General features: G+C 37.3%; 1 protein-coding gene across 1 annotated transcript in view; it reads right to left on the bottom strand.

The window, feature by feature from the left end:
- The window catches only part of COL9A1 (collagen type IX alpha 1 chain), a 122,595-nt gene extending 95,313 nt beyond the window's left edge, over positions 1-27,282 (bottom strand). Inside the window, exons 1-5 of the mRNA XM_036768040.1 lie at positions 27,269-27,282; positions 26,822-26,895; positions 25,093-25,170; positions 24,829-24,961; positions 15,417-15,813 (exon numbers count right to left, since the gene is read on the bottom strand). Of these exons, the coding sequence (XP_036623935.1) occupies positions 15,417-15,813; positions 24,829-24,961; positions 25,093-25,170; positions 26,822-26,895; positions 27,269-27,282 (696 nt within the window). The remainder of the gene's footprint in view (positions 1-15,416; positions 15,814-24,828; positions 24,962-25,092; positions 25,171-26,821; positions 26,896-27,268) is intronic.
- Between the last annotated feature and the right edge of the window lie 427 nt (positions 27,283-27,709).

The raw sequence follows: 27,709 nt of genomic DNA, 5'->3' as shown, positions 1-27,709 counted from the left end.
CCAGTTGCAGAGAGAGTTTTCGACTGAGAAAGACCTCAACCTGCTTGTGACTCTGTAGATGTCTTAAGTAGTCTGAGGCTCGGGGAGGGTTAGTGACTTGCCCACAGTCACACAGCTAATAAGTGTCAGAATTGGGATTTGAATTTCTGCCAGCATGATTCCAAGCCTAGCCCTCTATGCATCATACCACACTACCTCTGTTGTCAGAGTCAAGGGATTAAAATGAGCCCTGTGAAAAGGCAGTGTGGTTTAGTGGACATATTGGTGATCTAGAAACCAGAAAGACATTCTCACTGAATTCCAGTCTCACCTCTGACATATACTAGCAGTGAGACTGGGCAAATCTCTTAAGTTCACAGCCAACTTCTAAATGAAATTTAGAACTACTTTCTATTACGAATGCAGACAGTAAATGTTATTCCATAGCACAAGTCTGCCAAAGGGATACATGATGCAAAAAAAGTTAAGAACCCCCACTACATGTTGAAGAGAAGGTGCCACTCTACACTGGTAGAAAGAGTCTTCATTCCCTATACCAATGAAATCATGGGCCCAGTCCCTATCCCCTGAGAAAAAAGGTCATGGGATAATAAAAAAGGCTATTTATATTTCATTAAAGTCATTTGCATGCAGATAACACATCTTCAGATAAATAAAATATTTCTCTTTTTAAAAAAACTATTTGCATCATAATCACCTTAGAAGCTTTAATTATATGACTAATCAAGAAGCCTACATCCTTTTTGTTTGGGCTTTTCCTAAGAATGATCTATTACAAATGCAAATCAATTCCTGAACGTGGTTTTTCTCCAAGTTTGTAATGTTCTTTGGACAAAGGAGAACATCTGTTTAAATATTAAAAATACTTTTTGCATGGTAGAGTTTAATAGGGAATCACACACAAATCCATCTATGGACACAGGCCAGTTCTTTCAGCTGGCCCTTGAACCAAGGATTAGTGAACTTATCTGTGCATTAATATAAACACCAACTAAGAATATTAAGAATTTTATATATATCTACCCTTTGGAGGCATGTAGTATGAATCCCAATTTTCATACTATTAATTAAAGAAAGACTGGCAGAGTGCCTTGGAAAGAGTCCTTTTCATTAAACACTTCCAAAAAACCTAGCTATAACACCTTCAGTATAAGATACCTTGAGAGATAACACTGCATAGTAGATAGTGAGTTGGCCTCTAAGTCAGGATATACTGACCTGGATTCAAGTCCTATGTCTGATACATATTGGCTGTATGACCCTGGGTAACTTGTTTAATCTCTTAGTATCCTAGGTATCTCTCTAAGACTATATATATCTCCTCCAGTTTGACACAAACTTGGTATGCAATGGCCTGCCTTTCCAGGCTGAGGATGTAAGTTCAGTTCATGACCATGGAACCAAACAAAGCTATCTGGACCACACCCATATCATGAGACAACATGGCAGAAGCTCGTTGGACTAAGAGTAAGGAAACCTGAGTTTTAGCCATTCATTTGTTCACTCACTTCCACAAAAGCTATTTGTTGAGTGACTACTATGCAAACAGAACTGTGTTAGGTACTGAGGGAATGCAAGATCCCTTAGTCTTTATCATACTCCCTGCCCTCGAGGAGTTTACAGTCTAGAAAAGGAGATAAGACATGTATATAACTATGTCTATGTATAACTATATATAACTATATACATATATATAGCTATATAACAAACTGTACCTGGTTAGTTAGTTATAGGTGGTACATATGCCTAGCATTTAAGACTCTCCACAACAACTGCAAACTACCTTTCCAACCCTAATTCATATTACTGTCGTTTTCAGAGGCTAGAACTACGGGCCTAGAGTCAAGAAGGCCTGAGTTGAAATCCAGCCTCAGACACTGACTAGTTGTGCAAATCTGGGCAAATCACTAAAATAACAAACAAAAAACCTTTTTGCCTCAGTTTCCTTATCTGTAAAATGAAGAAAAATATAGATCCTACCTCCCAGGGTTGTTGTCAGCCAGTCAATAATCATCTATTAAGTGCCTTCGATATGCCAGACACTCTGCTAAGTGTTGAAGATATAAGGAAAGGCCAAAGACAGTCTTTGCCCTTGAGAAATTCACAGTCTAATAAGGGAGTCAACATGCTAACAGATATGTACAAACAAGCTATGTATGGGATGAAGAAGAAATAATCAACAGAGGGGAGGTGCTAGAGGGGTTAAGGGAGATCAAGAAAACTTCCTTTATAAGATAGAATCTTAGCTGGGACTTGAAGGAAGCCACGTGCTTAGCACAGTGCCTAATACATAGTAGGTACTTCATAATTACTTGTTTCCTTCCTTTGCACATATTACATTCCAGACAAACTGGACCACTCCTCACACTCTAACTGCCTCCACACATTCATTCATGTAAATCTGAATATGACTGGAATGAATTCTTTTCTTATCTCTACTTTTCACCAGAGGTCAACTCAGGTGTCACCCTCTTTGTGGTCTTCTGTGTTTCTTCCATGTTCTCTACCTCAAAGAAGTCTCTTATGACACTTGTGTGTGTGTGTGTGTGTGTGTGTGTGTGTCCTTTGTCCTCCTCACACACTACCTGGGCACATGTCAGATCCCTCTGGTAAATGGGGTTTCTTAACCTTTTTTATATCTTGGACACTTTGAGCAGTCTGGTAAGATCTCTGGATCCTCCACAGAACAATCTAAGCGCATAAAATAAAATACATAGGATTACAAAGAAACCATTTATATTGAAATTATGTCATTTCTCATCCAGGTGTATAGACTCCCCTTAACCTGAAATTTCTCCATGGATCCCTAGGGGTGGGGAATCTGTGGACCCCAGATGAAGAGGCCCAATTCTAGTAGAATGTAAACTCCTGAGGAGCAGGGATTGGGCCTTTTTTCTTCTTTCTATCTCCAGTGTCTTGGATATGGTGGGTAAGAACGTAAAAAATATATGTTGAATTAAGATTGTGAGAAAGAACCAATAGGTTTTGGAGACACTGAATGTGGAAGATAAAGGAGGAACTGGAATAAAAAACTGTGACAGATCAAGTCCTGGGTGTCTAGAAGAATGGTGGGACTCAACAAAAAAAAAAAAAAAAAAAAAAAAAGGAAGTCTAGAGGAAGTGGTGGTTTAAGGAAAGGCGTCTGGTTTTAGCCTGAAATTCTGTTGTTTACTAGTTTTGTGGCCCTGGGAAAATCACTTTACTTGTTCATGACTCAGCTTCCTCATTTATAAGACAGAAAAGTTGTTAGATGACCTCTAATATCCCTTCCAGCTCTGGAAGTTCTATAGTAGCTAATAATAACAGATAGCATTTATATGGCATTTACTATGTGCTGACCACTACACTAAGGAACTTTTATATGAAAACATTTTACTTTATTTTTTTATGTTTTATTTATTTTGTTTTTAATTTATCAAATAAAACAAACATTTCCATAATGCAATATAATTTTAAAAAGATAATTGCACATGAAACTGCATATCTGTTATATACTTTTATATACTGTTATATCTTTTAAATATATAATAATCATGTAAATTTATTTTTTTTCTTCCCCACCCTCCCTAGAGATGACTACCATTAGACACAAATACATAAATAATATGTAAAATCATTCTATACATAACTTCCATTTATCAGTTGTTATCTCATTTGATACTCACAAGAACCTTGGGAGATAGGGGCTATGATTATCCTCATTTTACAAATATGGAAACTGAAAACAATGACTTGCCTAGACTAGCTAGTGTCTAAGGCCAGACTTGAACTCAGATCTTTCTGACACCACACACACACGCTCTATCCACTACTCCATCTATTGCCATAACTCTGCCTATAACTCTATTAGCATCCAACCATGATCAAACAAAAACAAATAATAAAAGACAGGGGGAAATAGGCTTGTATATCTCTGTAAAATTCCATCTGAATCCATTTATATTTCATGAAAGTAGAAAAACAATAAACATTGACTTTTTAAATTTTCACCAGTTTGGGTAAGACATGAGTCAATTTTTAAAAAAAAACTATTTTGTTTTCCAAGTTGCATCGAAAACAAGTTGAACCATTGTTTAGGTTTGTATTCAGACAATCATATAACATCACTTTAGAAATTTCTTTCCCTGTAACCCGCTCTATGAGTATGACACCTCACTAATTTTATTGCCCTCTAGTGGACAATACAAGAGAATATTGTCCTATAATACACAGTTCAGGCCTCAGAAGAATGATTCTCACAGCATGCCTTTAGGGGAAAAATTCCAATCACGTCATATAGAAATGTCACAAGCTGTCTCCCCCACTGTGGATCATAGAGATGTCCACGGACACTACAGCCATATCTTTTTGTGTCAATTCCATAGTCTCCCATAGAAGACTTCTCTCGTTCAGTCATTTCGGTCATGTCCAACTCTTCATGACCCCATTTGGGGTTTTCTTGGCAAAAATACTAAAGTGGTTTGCCACTTCCTCCTCTGGCTCATTTCACAGATGAGGAAACTGAAGCAAACAGGGTTAAGTGACTTGTCACGGGTCACACAGCTAGTAAGTGTCTGAGATCACATTTGAACTCAGTTCTTCCTGACTCCAGGCCCAGCCCATCCACTGTGCCACCTAGCTGCCCATAGAAGACTTCTAAGGAAATGTAAGTAATAATTTAGGAGTATGCTACATCGGTTGGCCAAACTAATATTAACCAAGCATAATGGCCATAGCAGTGTTTTTCACATGACATTATAGGGATTGGAATATGACCCATGATCTCATTGGTATGGAAAATCTTAGGTGAAAAAACTTCCTCTACTGATGCAGATTTGCTCCTTCTCTGAGAATTCTCAGAGAACTGCCTAGAAGAGACTTGCCTAGGGTAGCAGAGCCAGTGTCTACCAGAAGCAGAACTGTAACTGAAATCTTCTTGGATCTAGTATTGCCTCTTACCTACCACATGATGCTGCCTCTTTTACTCTAACAAGTGATCTCATGCAGTGCTAAATAAGAACAGCTAATATTTATATAAGGAGAGTAAGAACTTTGTGAGTTCAAATCTGGCCTCAGACATTTACTAGCTGTGTCACCTTGGGCAAGTCACTTAACCCTATTTGCTTTAGTTTTCTCACCTATAAAACGAGCTAGAAAAGGAAATGGCAAACCAGTTCAGTATCTCTGCCAAGAAAACCCTAAATGGGTGACAGAGAGTAAAACATGACTGAAAAATGACTTAACAACAATAACAAAAACCATTTATATGGCCCCTACTATATGCTGAGCACTGTATTAAGCTCTATATGAATTTCATTTGAGCCTCACAATAACCCTGCAAGGTATGTGCTATTATTATCATCCCCATTTTATAGATGGGGAAACTGAGGCAAACAGAGATTAAGTGATTTGCCCAGAATCACACAGCGAGTAAGTATCTAAGGCCAAATTTGAACTCAGGTCTTCCTGACTTCAGGCCTGGAACTCTATTCACTGTATTGCCTAGAAGAGATGATTCTAACCATAATCTTGAAACTGATTTCCCTATACTAAGATTTTTGAGAAATTAATTTAATTATTTGATATTGTACCAGTATCAGATACTGATTTATTCAGGGATAGAAGATGTCGTCCTTGGAATCAGGAAGACCTCGATTCACATCCTGCTTCTGACACATGGGCAAATACCAACTCTCAGTACCCAAGGCAACTCTCCAAGACCATAATGACAACAGAGAAGTTGCCAATCTGTATCAGTGGAGGGAGGCTGCTATTTTCTCCTTCCAACAATGTATCCATCCCCTGCTATATGGTAAAATAAACCCTGATATAACTATGTGTTCTTAAAGATAAGTCTAACAAACATAACTCAAGAGCCCTATATTTGTAATACACTTTAAAAATATCATACCTGTCTCTGGACAGTTGGTGGCACAGTGGTTAGAACAACAGGAGTGGAGTCAGGAAGACTCATCTTTGTGAACTCAAATCTGGCTTTAGACACTTACTGGCTGTATAACCCTGGGCAAGTCACCTAATCTTGTTTGCCTCAGTTTACTCATCTGTAAAATGAGCTGGAAAAGGAAATGACAAACCACTTCTTTGCCAAGAAAACTCCAAATGGGATCACAAAGAGGTGGACACAAATAATACGAATGAACGACAACAATATATCTGTCTGCCCAGTCAGGTTTGCTTAGATCATACTCGGGGGAATAAAATAATGGTCTGTGAGTCATATGTTCTCAAGGAACTTTTATCCTCCAACAAACATGCAACAAATCCTCAGCATAGATCCTTGAAAAGGCAGAGAGGACAACTTTGTTTTCTAATAGAGTTGCACCCAATAACTTTCCTCGGCAATCAGAGTGACAATTCACAATAAAGAACCTGTTGTAAAATAACATGTTTTTATGAGATGCTGCCAAGAATTCAAGTTGTTTTTTTTCAGCAGGATAAATGGTGCGATCATAAAATATGTACACAAAGAAGAATAGGAAATATGGGATTTATTTCTTTAAAAATCAAAGTAAGCAATGTATTACAGCAACACATTGGAAGAAAATATAAAGTGTTCTGAGGCCGCTAAATAACCATGAATGATGAGGAAGCACTGGGGCTGTATGCCACATGTGCAACGATATTGAAAGGCTTATGAAAAACCTCTTGAAATTGGTTTCCTTTTCCAATTTAAGAAAAGGGGAAAGGACAAAAGATAGGCAAGGGAAAATCATGGACTAGGACAATATAAATGAGTCTTTTAGCATTAGGAGTCCATCAAGTGTTATTTTCTATTGCATTTTTTATGATGCTCTTTCCAGGGCTTGCTTTTGACAGCTGAAGACACCTTTGGAACAGCAGCTTTGTTTTTGATTTATGCTTCTGAAGAAAAAGCACAAAGTTTCACCCCTTTCAGAATATATTGAATTACTGTCATGTGCCAGAGATTAGAAAGAAGTAAATTTCATGCGGCAAATTAAAGAGACGATGTTCTGTATTATTCTTATTCTAATGTTGTTCTCCATTTTAATTTAAATCTTCTAACCTAGAAATAGTGAATATTTATTGTCTCCATGTTTGAGAATGAATGGACTGGGAATTATGAGTCATACCCCATATGGATCTCAGAATGTTTAGAAATCAGTAAGCATTAACCTTCTCTCCATTCATAAGAATGGTACCAAAGATGTCATTTAACCTTGAAATGAGTACAAGCTAACAAGCAGCCATTTTTAAAAATAATAGCTAATCACTTTAAACTTCAGCTGAGTTGAAGAAATGCCTCCAAATCCTAATCCCCAAAGTATATAATTATATTAGTCTTTGCACAGTGATTTATAAACACAAAGCCTCTTTGCATGCATGGTCTCATTTGATTCTCACAACAATCCTGTAAGGTATGTAGGTATGTCGCTTGGGCATTATCCTCTTCATTTTACTGATATGGAAAGTAGGGCTCACAGCAGGGTGAAATGTGCCCAAGATCATAGGTTCACAGATTTAGAGCTAGAAGAGACCTTGGAAAGACAGCTAATCCAACCTCTCGGTTTCACAAATGAGGAAAGTGAGGCCCAAAAAGAATCATAGGATTAGAGGCTTAGAGCTGGCTGAGACTTTAGAGGTCTAATTCCTTTTTTCTAAAAAGAAAGAAAGACTGAAGGAAGGAAGGAAGGAAGGGAGGAAGGGAGGAAGGAAGGAAAGGAGGAAGGAGAAGGAAGGAAGGAGGAGGAGGAGAAGGAGGAGAAGAAGGAAGAGGAGAGGAGGAGGAGGAGGAGGAGGAGGAGGAGGAGGAGGAGGAGGAGAAGAAGAAGAAGAAGAAGAAGAAGAAGAAGAAGAAGAAGAAGAAGAAAGAAGAAGAAGAAGAAGAAGAAGAAGAAGAAGAAGAAGAAGAAGAAGAAAGAAAGAAAGAAAGAAAGAAAGAAAGAAAGAAAGAAAGAAAGAAAGAAAGAAAGAAAGAAAGAAAGAACTGAGAACCAGAGAGAAGAAGTGATGTACCTAAAATCACAGAGATATTATTATTAGATGTGACAGAAACAGGATTTCAACCCAGGTCCTCTGACTCCAAAATCATTGCTCTAGCCTAGCCATTGTACCACACTGCTTCATCAAAAAGGATAAGTGCCTAGTGAGCAATTTTGGAGAACCTAGTTTGTCAGAACCCTGGAGCAAAGCAGATTTAATACTTAGTTATGTCTTAGTTATGTCAACATCTTCTAGTTGAATGGTAGAGTCAAAATATCAGAAATTATTGTTCTCCTGGTCTTATTTTATTACAATCCATTATGCTAGTTAAATATTGGACCAGCATGTGGTTGCAACATAGACACAGGCAGTAACTAGACAAAAATATTTTTTATATTTGTATCACATTAGTTCATTTAATTTAAAATTAAATCACATATCTACATGAGTCTAGATTCCCAGCAGCACAACCCACATCAAAATTAATAAAACAAACACATTTTCTTTCTCTTGAAAATATGTTTACTTTTAGGAAATTGGTAGGAAAGCATCACTAGAATGTGATTAATATGATTAATATTTTGATGTATGCTAAAATACAAATTTGTATATGTATGATTTTAGATACCTGTCTGTGTATGGGGAAGAAGATGCTTTCTTAAAGATATTTGATACAGAAAAAGGTCTATTTTTCCCCAATTAGTTTCAAAATTATAAATCCATCTCCTTATGAAACTAATTTAGTATTGTATGTTATCTATAGACAAAAACAACTCCTGACTTTCTGGTCTTTCTTTACCATGCCACCAGGCCACAGAAACTTCCTCACCCTGGATTCACTCCACCTCTGGACTTCTGACACTGGAAGTTCAATCCATACCTGTGGCCTTTTCTTGTGATTGGCTAGTTCAGGGGTGGGGAACTTGTAGCCTCAAGGCCACATGTGGCCCTCTAGGTCCTCAGGCGTGACCTTTGACTGAATCCAAACTTCATAGAACAAATATCCTTAATAAAAGATTTGTTCTGTAAAGCTTGGACTCAGTCAAAGGGCCATACCCAAGGGCCACATGTGGTCTGGAGGCCATAGTTTCCCCACCCTCAGGCTATTTCCTCCCTGAGCTTCCAATTAAAAAAGAAAATGGCCAGACCAGCCATGTCTTCATTCTTCTCAAGATTCCACTCAGGATTCTCCCCACTTTCTCTTCCTTTCTTCCCCTGACCCAGTCCATGCTACCTTCTCTACAGCCCCCCAATCTCACTTTTCAGTTCCCTTTTATGTGTTGTCTTTCCCCCATTAGCCTGTAAGCTCCTTGAGGTCAGGGAGCATCTTTCTTTCTACTTGTACTAGTTTTCTGAGCACTTCGTACAGTGCTTAGTACATAGTAAGCGCTTAATAAATCCTCATTGGCTCTATCAATATGAGATATTAAAGATTCATAGGAATTTCATAGGAAATATGTTCCAGGCATGGAGATTGTTCTATAAAATATTGACAGGGCAATGGAACAACTACTAGTCTAATTTGGATAGAACACAGAATGTATGAAGAGAAAAAAGTTGAACTAAGGCTGGAAAGGTAGATTAGTGGCAGATTGTGAAGGAGCTTAAATGTCAGGCTACAGAATTTGCATTTGATCCTAAAAGGAAAAGGGGACCACTGAAACTTTTTGAAAAGGAGAATAACGTGATCAGAGCTATGTATTAGAAAGGTTATTTGTTACTTGTATGAAAAATGGACTGAAGGTGCAGTGACTAATTGTAAAATAAGAGGCTTCATGGTGAAGCATGCTTCGCTCCTCTCATAAGAGAACTGATAGACGATAGATGCAAAATAAGATAAACTTTGTCAGATGGTGTCAGTGTGTTGTTTTATCCTTTATTATAAGGAAGAGTGCTTCAAGGGATGGGAATGTGAAGAGGTATATTTGAAAATATCAATGAGTGAGCAGAACCAGGAGAACATTGTACATGGTATCAGAAACATTGTGTGATGATCATCTATGAGCAACTTAGTTCTTCTCAGCAATACAATGAGCCAAGACAATTCCACAGGACTCATGATAGAAAATGCTATCCACATCCAGAGAAAGACCTCATGGAGTCTGAATACAGACTGAAGCACACTATTCTCACTTTCTTTATTTTTTTGTGTATCTTTTCTTTTGGTCTGCTTCTTCTTTCATAACATAGCTAACATGGAAATATGTTTTATATGATTGCAGATACATAAATAACCTATATGAAACTGCTTACCATCTTAGTGATGGGGTGGTGAGGGAAGGAGGGAGAAAATTTGGAACTCAAAATTTTTTTTAAAAAAAGGATGTTAAAATTTAATGAAAATGAATGTAAAAATTTACATGTAACTGGAAAAAATAAAATATTATTTAAATAAAATACATCAATGTAAAAAAGCATCAATTTTTAAAAGGGGGTTTTGTGGTTGTTTAGAATGTATACAACACTGGTCTTAGTATCAGAAAGGCCTAAGTTCAAGTCCTGTCTCTGATATATATAGATATATATATGTGTGTGTGTGTACATACACATATACATACATACACATTTACATATATATGTTAAATATATATATAGGCTATATGACCCTGAGTAAGTCACTTAACCGCTTTATACTTTCATACTCGCAGACAACTCTCTCATTTGCAGAGGTGTCAACCTGGATAGGAAAGAGAATTCCCTCACCAGAAGTTCCCTATGCCAATGAAATTACAATTCTGGTCCTCAAAAAGCTTTTTTTAAACTTTAAAATAGTATATTGGAAAAAGGAAAGACTATAAGCACAGAGAACAATTAGGAAGCTGCTTCAATAGTTCAGGTAAGAGGTATCCAAGGGCTAACATCTGATCATGTCAATGTTACTGGACAGGACAAAACGGGTCTGAGAGATGTTGACAAGGAATAATGATCATTATGCCTACTGCCTCCATTTCTGCTTCACCACTCTTCTCCTGAGTCCCCAGCAACATGGTAATTTGTTCACTGAACAAACATGGAATATAAACTCATTAAGGGCATGTGCTCTTTTTTTTTCTTCTTTTTTACTTTCTTTCTCTGGGATCTAGCACAGGGTCAAGAATACAGTGGCTCCGTGACAAACTCTTGTTGAATTGGATTGAACTTTATTAATCTCTGTGTGCAGAGCTCAAATGCTACTGAAACTACTTTCTTGGAAATCAATGATCTTATTACTAAATCCAATAACCTTTTTCCTTTCTTCATTCTTCTAGGTATCTCTGATGCATTTGAAATTGTCAAACACCCGATCATTGAAACTCTCTCTTCCCTTCACAATACTCTTCTGGTTCTCTTTTCCTTCAGTTGTTATTTCTGACTCTTTTAAATACATCTTTTCCTTGTCTTAGTCACTAACTATGGGAATTTCTAAAGGCTTAATATGTAGCCTTTTGTTCTTTTTTCTCAACACTTTCTTCTGTGGACAACACATCCATTCTCAAATACCACTTCTATGCCAATGCTTCTCAAGTCTATGATTCCAATCTACTTTTTCCCCCAAATTTCACTCTAATTTTTCTAATAGCCTCTTATATGTTTTTATTTGGTTATTTCAATACTACCTCAAACTCAATATATCTAAAATCTAGCACATAATTTCCCCATGAAAACCAAGCCTTCCTTCCAACTTTCCTGTTTTATCTGGAAAATCATTGTCTCAAATGCAAAATATGAAAACTTGAAGTCATCAATAAAGTCCCTCTAAATGTTTTTTCTTATCCAATCTATTTCCATGTCTCTCATATCCAACCCTTCTTCCTCATTCCCACTGTCACCATCATAGTCCAAGCCTCACATTACCTCATGATCCAGCTGGCCTTCTTCCTATCCCTTCTACACTGCACACTGATGCTTTAAACACTGATCTCACTGACTGAAATCCAATCCATCTTTCAAGGCCCAACTCAAATGCCTTGTTCCCTTTTCATTTCCTCCACTCAACTGATGTCACTCCACCTCATTTGATCGTATAGCACTTTGTTTCTACTTCTGCTATGACATTATTGAAAGAACAAGATCCTTGAGAACAGAGGCTCTTAATTATCTTTATCTTTCCCACAACATCAAGCAAAGTTCATTGCATATAACATACATTATCTATAATACATATCATGTGATATGTACATACATATATATTATACAGATAATGTTCTTTTAATGATGTCAAAATCAATGTTTTTAAAACCTTGCATATCATTTCCCCATAAAAACCAGTTCTTCCTTCTAACTTTTCTGTTTCTTCAGTGGCACCATCATTGTTTCAGATGCCAAAACATGAAAACTTGGAGTCATTTATGACTTTTCCATCTAACTGATTTCCCATCTCCAGTCAATTGCCACGTCCTATTGATACTTTCTCCAAGAAGTTTCATTTATGACCCTTCTTTTCCATCTTCACTATCACCATAGTAATCCAGATATCTCGTTATCTCATTGTCCAAACATTGCAACTGCCCTCTAATTGGCCTATCTCACTCCATAATGATAATATCACATTAATAACTTGATTTTTTAAATAAATGATGTCTTGTCTTGCTCCATAATTGCATCATATACATTAATTTATCTCTCTGACTACCTTGGAAATTCTTTGATTCATTCAATAAACATTTATTAACCACCTACTGTGCTAAGTTCAAGAGAGCATGGACTATGTCTTTTGACTTCTTGTTTCTCTTTACAGGGCCTAATACTTGCTGAGCACATAGTAGTTTATCAATAAATGCTTCTTGACTGACTGACTGAAATCCATCAGGCTCAAAAGATCACATACTGTCTTGTGTGCTATGGTCTAGCCTGAACTTTGTAACTGTGGGAGTGTGCATTTGACTCTGTTGTGCAATAGCCAGTCTAGAAAGCCTGTAGTGGGGGATCTTGCCAGCAGGAACAGCAAGGTGCCACAGGGCTGGCTGCCATCAGATTTCTAACCTCTCTATTTGAGGTGTAATAATTCATTAGTTGAAGAAATGCTTTCTCAAGTGTCTACAAGCCAGAGCAGAAATGTGGCAGCTACAAATTGCTTCCTGTCCATCACAGAACATAGATATTTCACACTATCCTTCACACTCATCATAATTCTTCTTGGGAAACAAGCCATTTGAACAGTTCCATTACTGCAGCTCCTGATAACTTATTTTCTTTATAGAGGTTCAGAGAAGGCATTTCAGAATCTTTTTATCACACCAACTGATTCCAGGAATGTGAGTTTTGTGTTTTGCCATTCAACTTTACAATTCGAATGCAGATTGATATAAATGACCCAATCATTAATTCACACATCCTAGCTTTAAAAAAAAACAACTCCTCTTATTAAAAAGAATTCTGAAATATCTTCTTAAAAGATTGGTGCTGTTCAGTCTAAGTTCATTGGGGATTAAAACAGTGGCATTACATAGTCATTTGGGTAGAAGCTATTTAGTAATTATTATTATTTTACTTTTATGACCACAAACCTCCTGAGTCAAATATTGTTAAAAATCCCTTTGTCACCTTAGGATCATGGGATCCTTGATTTAGGGTTGGAAAGGACATTAAAGATCCCCTAGTCCAGGGGTGGGGAACCTGTGGCCTCGAGGCCACATGTGGCCTTCTAGGTCCTTGGGCGCAGCCTTTCGACTGAGTGCAAGTTTTACAGAACAAAGATTTGTTCTGTGAAGTTTGGATTCAGTTAGGCTGCAGCTTCCCCACCCCTGCCCTAGTCTACCTTCTTCATTTTATGGATAAGCAAACTGATGATTTGCCCATTTTGTGCAAGACTTAATTTTTCAAAATCTTAAATATTGTATCTTTTCTGCCTAGCCTGAAATCATGTGATTCTATGATATCATCTCTAACTACTGCCTTCCTCAGTCTTTCCCATACGGCCAAGTGATTCTTTTTATTTGTCCTATTCAAGACTTGCTTGACTTAGTCTAGCAGTGAATTGACTCAGCAGACAAGATACTATGTCCTGCAAGTTGGGGAACTACTCATCCACCAGCCAGGCCACACACAGAAGTTAACTTGGTTGGAAGAATATTTTCTGGCAGTGACTTGAAACTTGAGCCCACTCACCTGAGGGATTAGGGTAGTGGTGGCCAGTGTGTCTCTAGTTTTGAATGTTGCACTTCACTTTTCTATACCTGCTCAGTAAATATCCATTGGTAAAAGCTTTTCTTTGGGAAAAAAAAGGATGTATATAGTATCTCTCAAATGAGATTGTAGACTTCTCTTGGCAAGGTTCTATTTCTTCAATTTCTTTTAGATTTGAACTCAGGTCTTCGTGACTCCAGGCTTGGCGCTCTATCTACTGCACCAACTAGCTGCCCTATACTCTATGGGTACAAACTATAAAATGTTGCTGGAATTTAGATAAGTTGGCATTCAGTGAGGGCAGCAGGAGAAGTTAGAGAAGACTTCATAGAAAAAGAAGAATTATAACTTGAGGTCGATGGTCCGCACCATATTGTCATGTCTAGGATAGGCATTCAATAAACTGTTATAAAAATTAGAGGATATTAGAGCTAGAGGAAACCTTAGAGATCATCCAATCCAACCTTTTGGGAGGAGCTAAGTTCCATAACTCTGTATACCAGAGACTTTGCATATTCATCTTCACTCTGACATTTTTTACCTGCCACTTCTCCCATATTTCTACCTTTTCCTGAGACAACTAGTCAAATCATCACTATAGGCTTTGGAAAGGCTTTTTTGAGGTCTGCTTAATTGTTTAACTCACCATCTTTGGGACTTCCAAGACTGAAACTCCCTCCCAGAGCCACTGCTCCCTTTTATGTGTTGTCTACTCCATTAGAATATAAGCTCCTTGAGGGCAAAGACTATCTCCTTTTTACAGTCATATCACGAGAGTTTAGTCCCAAACTTGTCTGTATAGTTAGAGTTTGATATTGCTTTTCATTCATTTCATTCATCCATTTTACAGGTGGGTAAATCGAATCCTAGAGATTTACTCAGAATATTACAAAAGTAGTCAGAAGTACATGAGAGATGTGGTCCCAACTTTCCTGACATTTAGTCTTGAGCTTTTTTCACCATGCCATGCTGCTTTCCTACTGAATGAATGCATTCAAGAAAGAAAAAAAACAAAGAAAGAAACAAACAAAGAAGCAAAGAAAGAAAGAAAGAAAGAAAGAAAGAAAGAAGGAAGGAAGGAAGGAAGGAAGGAAGGAAGGAAGGAAGGAAGGAAGGAAGGAAAGGAAGAAGGAAGGAAACAAGGAAAGAAACAAACAAACAAAGAAAAAGGAAAGAAAGAAAGAAAAAGAAAGGGAGAAAGAATGAGTAAGTAAATGTGCTGTGCTTTGGAAGCTTTAAAGTAAAAAATATTAACTAAGGCAACAGATAGGCACACACACACAAAAATGCACATTTGCCAAAGATGTTTGGAGAGTATTTTTGTCAATTAATTTTTTTAAGATTTTCAAAGATATGATTCTTGTACTCACCGGAACAGAAACCTGAGGATTATCTGTGAGCTTTCCTAGAACAGCAAAACCATCAACATCAATCTTGCCCCTTGGCTTTATGGGTAAGGATTCAATCCTTTTGCAGTCAATAAAGAGAGTGACGCTTCTCCTTTCCACACCAATCATAACTTTATGCCACTGGGAATCGAACAAAGTAGGAGCATTTGAAAAAGCTGCGGTTTGGAGGCTGCCATCCACACCTTTATAGGAAAATGCAAGGGATTGAGTTTGGCCATTAATTTTCATGCCAACTTGCTCTTTCCCCAAGGAATCCTGTATCTGCCAGATGCTCCAGTTCTTTTTCAGAGTGCTTCCAGTCATCCGAAAAGTTGTTAAAAAGGAGTATTCTTCAGGTAGTCCATTGGGATACAGATGTCTGGGTGGAACCAAAAAAAAGTAAACATGAATCTTATTTTGAGTTCCATAAGTACTTTTTAGGTTTTCAGTAGTTCCTCAGATTCCAGGCTTACAGAAAGACTGTAGTTTGAGAATCTTACCCTTCACTATTTGGCCTTTCATAATCTTCAATAAAAGTCTTCCCAGAGACCCAAGCATGTTTCTATTTTAATAATCAGTTTTGGAGAACATGTAAAAGCCACCACACTCCTAGCCAAGGAGGGCTAGGTGTTCCCAACCTCAAGAATCCCAACAATGTCACCATTTATCCTAGCCAAAGAGCTACTGTTCTTCAGCCTCTGTACCAGGGACCAGACTATATACACTTCTACAAAGTTCTTTGCAACTTTGGGTCCAGATAGTGAGAGATAATTAAAAATTCAAATCATTTCCACTAGCTTAGGAAGTTGATCCATTAGGAAAAATTACCAAAATTTTATAAGATGAATATGTGTTAAAGAATTTCAAGGTACTAATAATTTCAAAGTAATTGTACATTATTTTCAGATTTACTTGGTGATGTGTATATATGTATATACAGACACACACATATATACATGTGTCTATACACGCATACATATATGTGTATGTGTTATGTGTACATATGTAACACACACACACACAGAGTTTTCTCTCCCACATCATGGGGATTAGGAGTGCAGTGCCCTGCAATCTAGAAAATCCACATAAAATTTTTTGGCCCTCCCTTCATACCAGAAAAGAAGTCTGAATTATTATGGTATCAGAAGATAAACTATATTGATATTATACAATGCTATACATATATTTTATGCACTTCTGAGTTTCTAAACTTTTTCTGTATCATCTACTGGTATTTGCATGTTGTCTGCTGCTTCCACAAAACTCCCAAAAAATTTCCATTTAATTTCTTATGCCCACCCATGATATATGGAAACCATGATGGGGAAAGTCTCAGTGTGTAAATAATCTTCATAATTGTAATCTTCATATATCACCATGTCCCCAACTTTCTTATACATTTACTTTTGGAGCAGAAAAATTAACAAAACATTTATCCCTTGCAAATCCCACCCCTTACTTTGGACTTTGTTTCTATTCTGCCAAAGTATATTTACTCTGCTTCAATTCTCTCTTAGGATTGTGCATTGTCCTTGTCAGAGCAGAGAAAGGGTTAAATAAATTACTACTGCATGAGCCAGGGAAGGGATCCAAGTAGTAAATGGCCTATTCATACAAATGGTGAGTGTGAGAGGCAAGTGTTAATCAACATTCACTCTCTATCTCCCCTCAAATGCATCTCATTTTCTCCCTCTTAATCTGTCTTCATTACTACCCATACCCTCACTCAAAGTCAACTGCAAGTCATGTCATCATTTCCCTGATGTCATGATCCTCTTCAAGAACAATGGACAAACACAACAACAATTACCCATACACATACCTTCTCTAGCTTCCTTAGTGCTAGAGAACCACCCCATACCCATACACCCTTAATCCTAAGGGAAAACACATAGTGACACCAACTTCCAGATGATTCTTCTACTAAATCAAAGGTGCTTAAATCCTCAAACTTGAACTTAAAAAGAAAGGAAATTCTAAATTTCTTACTAATCTGTCATCAATGAAAAGCCAAAAAATGAAATGGGGTGCTTTGGGGAAGCAGTCAATTGTCCCTCATTAGAAGTCTTCAAAGACAGAATGACTTCCACAGATATGTGGTGGAGGGGGATAATTCTTGTTCTAGTTTGGCTTGGACTAGATGGTCTCTGAAGTCCCTTCCAGCTTAGGTACTCTGTGATTTTATGATATGGTGTTGCTATCACTCTTCCTCTAGGACACTGTCTTTCTTTCTCTAAGCATCAAAGAAAGACTAAGAAACAAGAAATCTTAGGAGAACTAAATTGCAATTAACTCTGTTATTGTCCACTGTATAAGTGAGGGATGAGCTATTGCCCTTCAGCAAATCTCAAAGATCAATGATCATTGCTGAGTTTTGAATGTGGTCCAGAGTTCAGAGACTCAAATGACCTCTCCTTGCCCTCCCCCATCTCTAACGATCCATTGTTCAAGTGAAAGTGTCAGGGACAAAGGGGAGGGAATTATGTGAAAAAATAAACATTTGATTTGTTGTAATAATATTTCAATTACTCAAACAAATATAGTAAGAACTCATTATAATGAATTGGGCCTTATCAACTCAGTACATTTCAATCATCTATTGTGGAATAGAAATCTTCTGTTCTAGAAATATTTATGAATTTTTGCCAATTTCCTAGTTTCGTAGGCTGTCCACCTTAATCACTTAAGTTGCCAAAATGACCCAGATATCTTCTGGAATTTTTTAGTCATAGGATGTAAGAGGAGATATTAGAAAACACAGTCAAACCCTGTTTTGCAAGTGAGGAAACGGAAGTCAAGAGATGTAAAATGATTTGCCCAAGGTCATAGGAAAAGTTGGTTTAGAATTTGAATCTGCTTGTTCATAGTAAAAAGCTCATTCCACCACACTGTGATGACTTCTTTCTTGTACTCAGTCACATGGCTTGCATGCAGGTACCACTGGGTGCCAGAATGTGGAGGCAAGCCTTCCACCTTCCTATCAGTTCACTGACAAATCAGGTAAAAAAAAAATAATTCTAAAGGAACATATAATGAAGTGGAAGGTAGAGGCTAACATAGAAAGGACAGCTCTAGAGTTGAAAAAGATCTCAGAGACCACCTAGTCCAACCCCTCATTTTAGAGATAAAGAAATTGATGACCTAGGGATTTTCAACTATTTGTCCAAGGTCACAAAAATAGCAAGTCAGAAGCAAAATTTGAACCCATGCCAAGAGAATTCAAAGCAAAGGATAGAGAAGTTTTGGTTTCCTTGCTAGAATGACTGATTTATTTTTTCATATCTTTGTTTTCATAATGTTTGGATAAGTAGAACAACAATCTCCAGTAAGTCCTCTGATGCTTTGTAGGGTTTAGCAAATAAGAGAACACTTGACCTTCTTCTGGGATTATTATCGGGCTATTGTGCTTCCACCCTGGTTCCTCTTGTAGCAATTACTTTCTATGATATTTGTAGATTCATGTTTCTAGTGTTGTATTCATCTTTTTATCCATATACTTAGGAACTAATTACTGATGTTTAATACTATTATTATTCTTATCGAAGCATACTTCTCAATTCCACTTAATCATTCACTGAGCTCTTACTCTCTGTTTCACATCATTTATTCCATACATTTTCAAAAGACATTTTGAAACCAAAGAAGAATAAAACCTTCATTCCAGAATCTTTGACTCTGGCTGTTTTCTCTCTCTCTTTTTTTGTTTTAATTAAATTTTCTGCCAATTGATATCAAGATGTATAGTACAGTTTATTGTTTCAGAAAATCATAAAGTTTAGTAATAATGGCTAGCATTTGTGTGGCACTTAAAGGTTTGCAACATGCTTTATAAATATTACTTTATTTTATCCCCACAACAATATTGGAAGGTAGGTGCTATTATTACACCCATTTTACAGATGAGGAAACTGAGATAAACAGTTAAGTGACTTGCCCAGGGTCATCCAGCTAGTAAGTGTCTGAGGAAGGATTGAATTCAGGTCTTCCTTACTCCAGGGCAGCTAGATGGCACAGTGAATAGAGTCTTGGAGTCAGGAAGACTCCTTTCCTGAATTAAAATCTGTCCTCAGACACTTCCTAGCTGGGTGACCCTAGGCCAGTCATTTAACCTTGTTTGCCTTATCTATAAAAGGAGCTGGAGAATGGCAAACCACTCGAGTGTCTTTTTCAAGAAAATTTCCATTGGTGTCATGAAGAGTTGGACATGACTGAAACATATGAACAACAACAAAAACTTCCTTACTCTAGGTCCAGCACTCTATCCACTACCCTACTTAGCTACCTTTAGATTATAAATAGGATTATAAGTAAGAAAGTAGTCCCAACCCTAAATCTTGTGCCTTTGTACATGTTGCTAAAAGAATCTGTTTCCTTAGTATTCAAATATGAATAATATTAATGGAGATGTGGCTATGGCAATTAGCTGAGAAAGCTGATAAATTTGTCTTCTTTCTCTTCCCTTAAGCAATATTGCATTAGTGGTCAATGTTCTGAGAAAGACTCTAAGGCTACCATGTAAGATGGCAGGCTTCTAGTAAATGAAGTTCTCAATCTAGGAATAGTCCTGGAAGTAAGGCCAGAAATCGTTTAGGATAAACCATATGTAACACACACACACACACACACACACACACACACACACAGAGTGATATAATGGCAATAGAGCCTCTGCTGGAACCTCCATGTAAGGAGGGCACTCAATTCAGTTGTCTCATTTCCCACCAACCTGCTATCTGGACTCCTGCATCATGCCCCCTGTGCTGGATACTTTCATTCCCTTCCCCTCCTTTTAAGCTTCCTTTTTTCATGTGTTATCTTCCTCTATTAGAATGGAAGCTCTTTGATGGCAGAGAGTATCTTTCTCTTTGCTGGTACTTTATTCCCCAGCACTTAGCATAGTACCTGTTGTTCAGTCATGCCCCTCTCTTTGTGGCTTAATTTGGCAAGGATACTGGAGTGGTTTGCCATTTCCTTCTCCAGCTCATTTCATAGATGAGGAAACTGAGGCAAACAGAGTTAAGTGACTTGCTCAGGGTTACACAGCTACTATGTGTCTGAAGTTGGATTTGAAATCAGGTCTTCCTGGCTCCAGGCCCAGCATTCTATACACACTGCACTACCTAACTGCCTAGCATATAGTAAACATTTAATAAATGCTCATTGATTGATTGACTGACTCAGAAGATGGGTATGAATTCTAGATCTGCTACTTAATAACATCTTGGGAGGCAAGTCTCTTCCTCTCATATTAATGGGCCTCATCTATAAAATGAAGAAGTTTTCAGGGATGTGCTAGAGCCACCTTAAACCTGAGAGCCAACTTTAAAATTTTTAACATAAGCATTTACATGTTAGAAATTTGCAAATGCTACAAATAAAGTCTTGATTTATTGTTTTGTTGATTTCTTGGCTTAAGAAATGCTAAATAAAATGTTAATAATGCAGATCAAATTTGAAAGTGTGTCATGGGTACATCTTGGTTTGTTTGTTTCTGGAAAGCTGATAATTAAACATTTACCACTTCTGGCTTTATTACATGATCCCTAAGGTTCCTTCCTGCTCCAAACCCTATGAGGCTATAAAGTCAATGTGTTAGAAAATTGAAAATAGAGAATAAAAAAAAGATTTCTGAAATCACTCCAAATTGGTCACATTGGTCAATTGGAAAATACTACTTTTCAGGAATACATCTATTACACAAAAAACAAAATATATCTGGGCATTAGTCAGTATGGCCCACTGCTGTTATCCCCACCCTTGTAGAAGCTCACTTTCCTCCCCTATACCTAAAGTTTAAATATGAGGGCTCTGACAGTGTGGGACCACAAGCAATGACCTCTATCACCTTTCCTAATTTTCCAACTTCACTGTTATTAAGATGGAAAATCTCGTTAACTTGTTTGGCTGATTGAGTGTGTTGCAAGGACTCTGACTCTGGTGAGGTCAGCTAAGGAATAGCTTCAACCTGGACTCACTGAACAATTTCTGGCTATTGATTCATTGGGGAGGGGAAAAAAATAACCATGAGCAAGCATCTTTTCCAGTAATTTAACATAGCAAATGACAAAAATAAAGAAAATAGGGGGGAAAGTCTAAAAGCAAACCTCATTTAAGAAAATATAATTGAATCTAAGTTTCTTGTGTATGTTTCATTATTTTTATCTTTTTTGGAGGGAGAGGAGGGTCCTGGCCTATGATTCCATTGCTCTAGGGCACTCCTATCCACTCTGTCACTCATGTTTCATTAATACTATCATGTTGCATATCTTGGTCCAAACCAAGCTTCAATTCCAGAAGCATCTATTAAATACCTATGATGTACTTAGCAATGTGCTTGAAAGTAAATAACGAATTTTTACATGATAAAAAATATGGCATAGAAAATAAAAATATGATCATAGATTTAGTGCTGGAAGGGACTTCAGGAATTTGAACCCAGGTTCTCAAGCTCACTATGCTTTCCACTGTGCCACATTTATGCATAGGACCATATATTTGGAGCTGAAAGGGCATTTCAAGATCATCTAGTCCAACCCTTTCAAGTCATAAAGAAAGAAGATTTAAGTGACTTTTTACAGTCAAAATGATAGTAGGCATCAAAGGCTGAATCTGAACCTAGGCCCTCTGATTCTAGAGTCAACATTTTTTTCGATTACTTTTAATATAAAAAGTGGAAAAAAATTTGCAATATTTATGTTGCTGAAAGACTATATTAAATCATACAGCTCATATAAAAAGATAAGCATCACCAAATTATGCCAGAATAAATTTAATAGCATTCAATCTCACTGGCTTAGGGGAACTTCTTAAATTGCATTATTGCAAAGATGTTGTCCAGATAAATAAGGAAATTTGACAGCATTCATAGTTTAAAAGCATTTCATTCCATAGTGATTTATTTTTTTTATTACGTTACCATCTGCACCAAATTACTTAGAGTAAGAACCATTGGAATTTAAGCAAAAAAAAAAGTCCTTGATCCTTGACACATCTGTTGATCATCCTAGCTAGCAAAGAAGTTGAGTTCATATGAAAAAAAAATTAATTTAATTGTCGTGGGAAGTGAGAGAATTCAGATGCTTTACTAGAAATAAATTATAGATAGAAAATGATGAATAAGCCACTCAGAAATGTTTTTTTTTCTTAGCACATACTTGAAAGCTGGGAAGAAAAGAAGAGGAAAGTATTACAGTCATATTATATCCTTGGGCCACAATTTCTGTCCTGTACTCCCAGGAGGGGGCTTCTACTGTCTCTTTCTTTGAACAGTGAACTTGAAGTCCAAAGATCTCTTTTTGCATGCTGGCTCTGTCACCTCCTATCTTTATGAATGTAAGAAAGTCACTTAACTTCCCTGGCCTTGAGTCTCCTCATAAGCAAAATAGAGATCATAATATTTAAACTACTAAAAAATCCAAACTACTGTACTAAAAAATTGGGTCACTGTGAAGAAAGCATTTGTAAATCATAAAGTGCTATACAAATATCAGATATTATCTGGCTAATATTGTTCCTTGAGTCTAATATTCTGCAGCACAGAAGCTGCCTTTGGAAGACACCATACATTCTCTGTATGATCAGAATTGTCTCTTCCCAGAGTTACAGAAGTCAACTTGACCTTGGAAGCAAATTGAACAGAATATATGAGTGTTACCCAACCCCACGATCCCTTACCCCCTGGATCTGGAATAGGATTAGGAAAAGAATGTTATAAGTAGAAAGATATTTTTAGAATATTTTTCCTTTTTTCCTTCTTATGTAGATTCAGAAAATATTATACTGAATATTTGTTTCTTATTATCTTTCTTGTGCTCTATCAACAATGCTCTCCTAATCTGATCTTCATATTTTCTCCCATACCCAATCCACTCTACCTCTGAATTTTTTAACAGGCTGGCAATAGAGGAAGGGTATTTAGGTGGTTGGGTCTAGAGGAAGAAAATCTGACATACACATGGCAGCCCATAAAAATTGCTTAACAATAAATCTGAGCATTTGCAATAATATATATTTGACAAAGACTGGTGACTAGGGCTATGGGTTCTTTAATCACCAAGCTAAAAAACCAATCACCACTAATAACTGGTGGTAGTTTTAGCATAAATTATTTCATTGGGAAGAGATAAAAGACAGAAGAGGTTTTAAAAGGTTTTTTAGTCCAATTTTAGCCTAATTACCTAATAATTACCTTAATACCCAAAATGTAATTTTTAGCCTAAAGTAATTACCTCCCTATTCGAGAATGAAGATGAAGCAAAGAGAAAAATTCTGTTGATGTACCTATTATCATGCCTTTTAAATTTCCATTTTCCCAGACATAAAAAATGTTCTTCTATAAATTGATAGGTTGAAAAACATAAAGATAAAAAGCAAGGCAGTACCAGAAATTTAAAATTTTCCAAAATTATTGCAATTAACATTCAATGAGCTTCCACAGTGTTCTTCAGCTGGCTACAAAGTTTCTATCATATCTAACAAAGTCCTTTGCATGTTAATCTACCACACGAATCTAAATTATAGATTGCAGTTAAAACTCGACAAAACCTATACCTCATTTTAAAACTCAAGTGATGCATCAAATGTTAGGTAATTTTAGAACAAGCCCCAATCACTAACAATTGGAAACTCATTTTATAACAATGGTGCTATCAACAACTTACAGATACACAAGAGCACATCTGTTACAAATAATTCAAAAGATAAAAGGCCTGTGTCTAGGTAGGGAGGGCCTTATTCTAATGAAGAATTATTTTTCATTACTGCTCCTATTGTTACAGTTGTCCTAGTTGCTTCTGTTTGCTCGTAGTTACAGGGACTTGTAAAAGAACAAGGAGAGTGCTGTGTTTCAGCACTAGGCTGTTTGAACAGCACCTCTGTAACCTCTTCTAGCCACTCGGTGGCGCTTAGTTGAATGAATGCTTAACCTCCAGCATTCTGCACAGTGGGTCCTTTCAGTCAAAACCAGACAAAATTATAGAATAACAGAGCTCAAGGGAATAAGCAGACTTCCTGTACTGCTTCTATAATAGTCTCACTGATTTTTCCCCCAGAAAGGAAAGTAAAGATATACATTCTGAAAACAGAGAAGAGCTATACATACAGATTCAAATCCAAAAGAACTACATACATTAACATAGCCATAGATTTATGGATGGATAATGATATAAATGAATATATAAATTTTACACAGAAATAAGCCTATTTGTTGTCTAAAGAAGGAAATAAATTAAAAACAGGTAGATCTCCTGCTAAATTCAATTATAGTAGCAGTGTATGAAAAGATAGACTATTATAACGAGTGCTAACTTTTGAAGTTGTCCAATCCAGCTAAGAGTATGTGGTTTGTTATAGATGAAAAGAATAATACCACAAACAAAATAGACAGAAATGTTACCTGGTTGGGATCCTGAAGTCTACATTATTTCCCAATTTATAAGCCACTTGTAATGATGTTGAGCCTGTAACCTTCTGGATAGCTCCTCTAGATGCTGCTTTATCTACCTGGAACTGAGAAATTAAGTCAAATCCTATAGAAAAGAAAGAAAGAAAAGATTATTAGTCAGATTTATTTTATGCCTTTCCATCACTTTCATGAATCAGAAATGCAGGTAAATAAAATCTAGAAAGCCAGTATCAATACTTCCAGATGTCCACTTGCCTGGTAAATCATCCTGGCCAATCCTGACTGGCGGACAAAGGTCATTCTCAGGATTAGGAGTCAAGGAGATGGGGAATCCTGCAGGAAAAAAAGATGATTGTTCTAATTTATCATCTACAAATGAATCTGCATCATGATTAAGAGCTAATAAATTATTTATAATAAAATTCCTTAACTGAAAGTTGGTTTATAATTATTGAATGTTGTAGCAGAGATTTGGACAAGAGGTTGATCTGATTGACCTCTCCTAACCAAAGAATCTATTATTATAATCTGCTTTCAACATAAGATGGAATGATTCTAATTTACAAGTTCTCCATTTACTCTTGCCCTGGAGGAGGTGAGGGAATGAAAGGGAGTAGGCTTCTTAAATAACTTTGCTAAGCACAGTATTTGGCATATAGAAAGGCCTCAAAAATGTTTTTTTTCATTCATTCATTCATCCATTTTGAAGCACAGCTACACTAATATGTACTGAATGGTGCAGTGTCAGGAACCTGGTTGGAAACCTTCTGGTGGTTTTAGATTTTTTTAAAAATTCCATTCATTAAGTCAACAAAATTTTTGAAATTGTAAGAAAACCACCAAATGGCCCAAGGCCAATTGAAGTAGCTCCTAGATGGTGAAGTCCTTTGCAGCCTCACCTTTTAGAATCTCCTTTTCCCACAATGACATCAAGGAAGGGATCGAGTACACTCTACTACCTCTATTGATTTGGAGGATTCATATATTTTAATGGATTGATGCTGGGGGATTAAAACACCTGGGTCTGCTAGTGAAATGCTCTCTTTTTAATATGGGAGGAGGTGCTAATGAGATGTGGAAGGTAGGGGAAAGAAAGAAATCCAGCCTTACTTGAAAATGACAAACAGGAAAGTTAAACATTTACCTAAATATGGTGTGAAAGTATAGCGGGCATCCAACTTAAAAGCTACTGAAGGTAGGAGGCAGGGGAATGAAACCCATTTTTCTTCACTGCTGAAACGTTCCTGGGCTTTCCTGAATTGGGCATTCAACTATGTATTAGCTTCTGTAGGGGATGCCCTGGACTCCCAGAAGACCACATTCCATCAAACCCTTTTCTGTTTTCCTCAAGTAGCTACGTGTCACCCACTAAGGGATCAGGGCTGCTCCAAAGCAGGTCTGAATGAGTTTTCTCTTCATTTGCCTCTCTCTGCACCCATAGAAGTAGCTGCTTTACCTTCTAGCAAAATGTTATTACAGCCAGGGTTTCAGGACTGAACTCAGCATGACTAAAGGAGAATCAGCCACCTGGCAACCACTCACCCTGAAAGCAGGATCACAAGAGAAAGTTATGACGGAAACTGCTTTTTCTCTCATTCCTCAAATAAGAGAGGCAACCTCATATAGTTCTTAGAGCCCTGGACTCAGCATTAGGAAAATCAGGCTTTGAATTCTGCCTCAGACACTCACCAGTTGGGCTCCCCATGTAATTTATCCTCTCTCAGCCTCAGTTTCCTCATCTGCAAAATGAGGATTAGGGAAACTATTGTACTTTCCTCACAGGATCAGCTGAGATAATGAATGGAAAGGGCTTTGCAAACCTTAAACCATCGTATAAAGTCAGCTGTTATTTTCATCACCCCCATCCTTCTTCACTCACTCCCAACTAGATGAAAGGTACAAGTAATACCTTGAACAACATGTTTTCTGCATCCATCCCAATACCCTATTTCCCATACCTGCCAGAAGAATGGAAAGCACTTACTTCTGTAACGCTGGACAGTTGCAGATGCCCAAGGTCCCAGGAAACAGCATATGAAGAAGAAAAATGAAATTTTCCTGTAAAAGAGAAGTGGAGTGGGGTAGGGGGAGAGACTAAAGCAGAATTCTCTCATAGGCTGGGACTTGAAGACATGTTTGATGAAATGGGGGCTGTTGTCTAGCAGAGGAAAAAAGTCCAATTCCATCATGGTTTATTCATTTCATTGTTACTTTGGAACTTCCTACTGATCTTCATATTTGTGACTTTATTGAGTTTATCCCCTCATGTTCACACACACACACACACACACACACACACACACACACACACACCTCTTTCCATGTTTTTTTGCCAAGAGCATAGAATCTGAATTCTGAAGTGTTCCCAGTCCAAAAAGCATCAATGTTTTCCCCCAGCATTGGATTCCCCTCTAAAGAGACTCATTCTTACCAGCTGCTCTCCATTTTTCTAGTTGTTTTCCTTCTTTTGCCAACTGGCCCCCCTTAGAAGGGGGCTACAGTGGGATCTGGGTTATCCTGATACCCCTTGAATGCCACTCGAGGACTGAAAAGTCCAGAATGCTGTCTCAACTCTTCTTGCCCTTACAAGGGCTGAAAGAAAAAGGAGTGAACTAGAGGCAACTGGTGGCACTTTAATCCTGAGGAAGGAAAAGGGGGAGGAGAATGGTTTGCTTTGTGGACCCTGGTCAAGTAGGGGGTGGATCCTAAAAGGTAATGAAGTTATAAAGAGGGAGGAGCAAGCAGAGGAAAATTTTATGCAAAATGATTCAAGATGCAAGAAAAGCTGGTTCTGGAAAAGTCACCCAGAATTCACTAGGAAAGTTGCTGCAGGATTATAACCACAATATGTGGAAGACTGAGTGAAAAATGG

This window comes from Trichosurus vulpecula, chromosome 7 (genome assembly GCF_011100635.1).
Source record: "Trichosurus vulpecula isolate mTriVul1 chromosome 7, mTriVul1.pri, whole genome shotgun sequence".
In the NCBI taxonomy this organism is placed as follows: Eukaryota; Metazoa; Chordata; class Mammalia; order Diprotodontia; family Phalangeridae; genus Trichosurus; species Trichosurus vulpecula.
Note: the sequence above shows the minus strand (reverse complement) of the source record. Positions and strands in the feature narration are given on the sequence as shown.